This window comes from Ophidiomyces ophidiicola (genome assembly GCF_022830035.1).
Source record: "Ophidiomyces ophidiicola strain CBS 122913 chromosome Unknown scaffold_103, whole genome shotgun sequence".
In the NCBI taxonomy this organism is placed as follows: domain Eukaryota; kingdom Fungi; phylum Ascomycota; class Eurotiomycetes; order Onygenales; family Onygenaceae; genus Ophidiomyces; species Ophidiomyces ophidiicola.
In genome coordinates, this window is record NW_026054743.1 from 1 (window position 1) to 4,373 (window position 4,373).

General features: G+C 61.6%; 1 protein-coding gene across 1 annotated transcript; it reads right to left on the reverse strand.

The window, feature by feature from the left end:
- Positions 1–463: 463 nt before the first annotated feature.
- PRP24 (Splicing factor) lies at positions 464–4,270 on the reverse strand (the record flags this gene model as incomplete). The annotated part of the gene is made up of 4 exons (XM_049255946.1): positions 464–1,201; positions 1,260–1,616; positions 1,670–1,894; positions 1,961–4,270. The coding sequence occupies 4 exons, from the start codon at positions 4,268–4,270 to the stop codon at positions 464–466; spliced, it is 3,630 nt and encodes a 1,209-aa protein (XP_049105079.1).
- Positions 4,271–4,373: the final 103 nt, after the last annotated feature.

Consider the following 4,373-nt stretch of genomic DNA (forward strand, 5'->3'; position numbering starts at 1 on the left):
ATAACAGAGTGTGGGAAAGTGGTACGGGATAGAGAGTGGAGAAAAGGAGGGGGGGTAAAGGAGTGGAGAGGAGCAAGCAGGTGGGGGGATGAGAACGATGTCTTGTGAAATTGCATGTATTCAGATGGGGGGGGGGGGGGGGGGGAGCTTTGCGGGATTAAAGTTTGTATGATAGTAGCAAGAGGCGAAAAAGGAGGCATCAAAGAAAACGTATCAGCAGGAAAACAGATTCACTCATAGTCGTCCCAATCCACCCTGTCATCACGCTCCAGTTGTTGATTTCCCCTGTAGCGCGCTGGCCGAGGTGAGACAGGCCCATGCACCTCCTTCCCTCCGGGAGCGGCCAACCAGCCGTTCATTAGCAATTATTTTTTTTCCCATTATTTCGCCTCTCTTTCTCTTTCTCTTCGTTTCTTTCTTTCTTTTTTGCAACCCATGTCCATTTCGAGCTTTTCCGCTTTCGTCAGCCATCCTTGGGTTTGCTTTTGGATTGGGCGAGCAGGGCCCGAAAATCGTCGTTGCTTTTCGCTTTCGGGGCCTTGTGCTGCGGGTCGTTTTGCGCGACATTGTCAGCCGTCTTTCCGCCAGTAGTCCCTGCAAAAGGGCCTCTCTTCGTGCCTAAGCCTCCTCTCCGGGCCCCGCGACCCTGTTGCCCCGGCCGGGAGATAGGCGCCGAGGGCTGGGCCATGAGGGCGGGGGTCTGTTTCTGCTTCTGCTTTCCAACCAGAATACGATCCACCTTATGCTCGGCAGACTGCTTGAGCATGTCGGGAACGGATCCGACTTGAATCGCCCGGCCTGGTACAATTTCCTGCCCGTCTAGACCAAGAGCGGCCTTGCCCGCATCACTGACATCTAGATACTCAACGATAGCTCCTTGATGATCGGGGCGAAGAACTATCTTCACCAGGGTTCCATAGGGTTCAACGAGCTTGCGGATGCGGGTGTCGTTAACCGTATCTGGAACATTCATGAGGCCTAGTGTACGAGAGGCTCTATCGCCAACGGGAACGTCACTTCCGTCCATCGATACGGATGGCGACGCACCGTTCGGCTCCATGGAGGGCGACTTGGAGTGTCCGATGCGTGAAATGATAGTCGCAGCTTGCCGCTTAGCGCCGGTGGGTGTAGATAGTTTGACATGAAGAGGGCGAGAGCGAAACTCTTTCTGGTTCATTGCCAATGCCGCATTTGCTGCCTCCTGTCGTTCAAGTTAGCCTAGAAAACCAGGTCTGAGTGCTCGATGTGGAGAAGCTTACTGCCGTGGTAAAAACCACAAATGCGAAACCCTTGCTGCCACCATCGGCTTTCTTCGGAATCCGCGCAACTTCTACTTTCCCAAACGCCGTGAAAAGCTCAACCAAGTCATCTTCGGTAGCCTTCCAATCGAGATTCGAGATATGTATCTCTCGTCCTTCCTCGAAGGCGCCGGAGCGGGCCTGGCGTCGTGATGGATCGGATATCTTGACCACGAGTTTTAGCGATTCGCCGACACGCTTCTGGTCTAGTTCAATTGCGGTGTGGGCATCGACTGCGGACGTAAATTGTACATAGCAGAATCGGCGATGGGTGTTGTATTTGAGGGATGGGAATCGTACTTCCACAATCTCTCCGTACTACGGGTCTGTTAAAAGGGCGATGAAAAAAGGGTACGAGTTAAACAACTTACGGAATTAAAGAGATCGCGTATATAGGACTCATCAGCCTCGGGGGGGAAATTCGTGACAAATATAGTGGCTTGAGTCTCGAGCTGGACACTGACGGTATTCCCTTCCAGCGACTTCTGATCGCGCGTTTGGGCAGCTTCGGCATCCTCTTTGGAATCAAACTCGATAATGGCAGAAACCGAGTCGTCGTCCGCAGGAAGTAGATTGAGAGAATTGATCTTGCCGCACTACAAAGGTATTCGTTAGTTTCACGCACGAAAGAGGTCTTACATAGAGCCACGGGGGGTACACACGTCTCGGAAAAACTGCCGAACTCTGACTGGTTGGATGTTCTTCGGCAAATTCTTGACCAATATGCTCGAATTTTCCCGATCCCGCTTGGAGCCAGACTGCGCCGACGGCTGGGCCAAGGCCTCGCTCAGCTCAGGCTTGGGCTTCTTGCTCGCCTGGCCATTGACATCGGCAGAGTCCCGCTTGCGTTTCCCAGCATGCGAAGTCTCGTCTGCGCTCGCCGCTGCGGGCGGCTCGGGCGCTTCGGCGGCGGCGGCGGCGGTTTGCTGCTGGGCGGCACGTTCAAGGGCTTCTTTTTCGCGGCGTTTGGCCACGCGTTTGGTGAAGCGGCGGATTTCGACAATGGCCAATTGCAGCTCTTCGGCGTCTTCATACTGCTCGCAATGGGCGATATACGTGTCCATGATCTTCTCCGGCCAGTCCAGATCGTCTCTGCGAAGGGCCTGTTTCAGGACGGCGGTGGCGTAGTGCGGGCTGGGCGCCTTTCTCGGCTCGTCGCCCTGGGTGAATTTGCTCCAGCAGAGGAGCTCCCAGGCGTAGAACATCAGCCAGAAGTCGTAGTTGTGGCCATGGCGGCCAATGAGGCCCTTGAAGGTCTCACGGGCGCTGTCCCAGCTGCCGCTCTCACTCAGGTAGCGGATGTAGATGCGCTCGAGGCGGAAGAGCGGGTCGTTGGGCACGGTAGCGTCGCCCTTGTCGCCGATGGCCTGGACGCTCTCGATGGCGGAGCGCATGCCCACCTCGGCGACATCGAGGTCTTCGTCGGTGGAGTCGGATTGGAAGGGCAGGCGGCGAAGGTAGCTGCACCAGGTGGTGTGGACCTTGAGGACCTCGTCGACGCCGGCGGCGTCGAGCAGGCCGGTCCGCGTGGCTTTGTGTTTGAGGTCGGAGATGTGCTGGAAGGAGAAGCCGGCGCGCTCGGCGGAGAGCAGGAGCTGCGACCAGAGCGAGCCGGACCAGGGACAGTGGCGGGTGGCGCGCTCGACGACGGGGATGACGGGGTCGCTGGTGCGGCTCTGCATGGCTTCGTGGACGAGGTACATGATGTAGTCGTCCCAGAGGCTGGCGTCGGTGGGGAAGCGGAGGAGGGCGCGCTGGAAGAGCGCGATGGCGAGGTGGTAGCCAAAGCGCGGCTTCTTGTACTTGTGCGAGGAGCATTCGAAGTCGATGTACTGCGCGAAGGCGGCCCATTCGGCGGCGGTGTCGCCGGATTCGTAGGCGCGCTGCAGGGCGTGCTCGTGGGGTTCGCGGGCGTCGCAGAGGGCCTTGAGGTCGGCGGCTTTGGCGTTGGCGGCGACCATGATGTCCTCGTAGCTGGCGTTGTAGTAGGAGGACACGAAGGTCGAGAAGAGCTGGAAGGTCTGGTCCCAGGCCATGTGCGGCAGCTGCAGGCGGGCTTCGAAGAGGGCGCGCAGGTGGGCGGCCTTGTCCGGGGCGGGCGCGCGGGCGAGCTCACGCAGGGCCAGTTCGGCGTAGCGGTTCCAGACGGCGTGGCTGTCGTTGAGGCGCCACTTGGTGGCGTCGGCGGCCTTGCGCCAGACGTCCATGACGGACTGCCAGCTGAAGACCTCGCGACCAACGAGCTTGTCGTCGTCGGACCAGTGCGGGCGGGGAGCCGCCGGGGTGGGCGTGGCAGCGGCCGCGGCGGCGGCGTCGGCAGCGGCCTCGTAGAGATACAGCATCCAGTCGCCGTAGATGACCCACAGGCGCGTGCTGGCGTATTCCTCCTCGACGGAGCGCTGGCACAGCTCGAGCACGGCGATGCGCTCGTCGACGGAGCGGGCCAGCACGCTCTCGTCCTGAATCCACTCCACCCACAGATCCTCACCCAGCGCGAACAGACGGTCGAGGTCCTCGCGGGCGGCGCGCAGGTCGGCGAGCAGGTCGTAGCGGTGCGGCTCGCCACGGGCGGCGGGCGCGGCAGGCGGGTAGAGGTGGTCGACGAAGCCGCGGTGCAGCAGACGGATGAAGCGCACGCGCGGGTCGTAGGCGTGCGGGCAGCGCAGGATGTCGGCGCAGAGGGCGGTGGCCTGGCGCTGGGCGGCGGGCGGCAGGCTGGTGTGGGCGTAGTCGCGGCGGGGGAAGTCGGCGGTGGTGGCGGCGTCGGACAGGGCTCGCTCGTAGGGGCGCGGCGTGGGCGTGGAGTGGGCGACGGGCGGCACGCTGGGGTACAGCGTCGAGGGCGACAGCTGGCTCTCGTAGGCGTCGGAGCTGCGCAGGCGGGGGGCGGGTCGCTGGGACTGGGACTGGGATGGGGGCTGGGGTTGGGGTTGGTGCGGCTGCAGGGCGGCCAGGTCGGCGAGCGTGTCCATGCCGGGCGTGGAGGGCTGGCGGGCGGCGGCGGAGGAGGCGGAGGAGGAGGGAGGTGGAGCGGGCAGGTCGGCGGCGGGCGGGGTGGCGGTGCTGGCGGCGCGG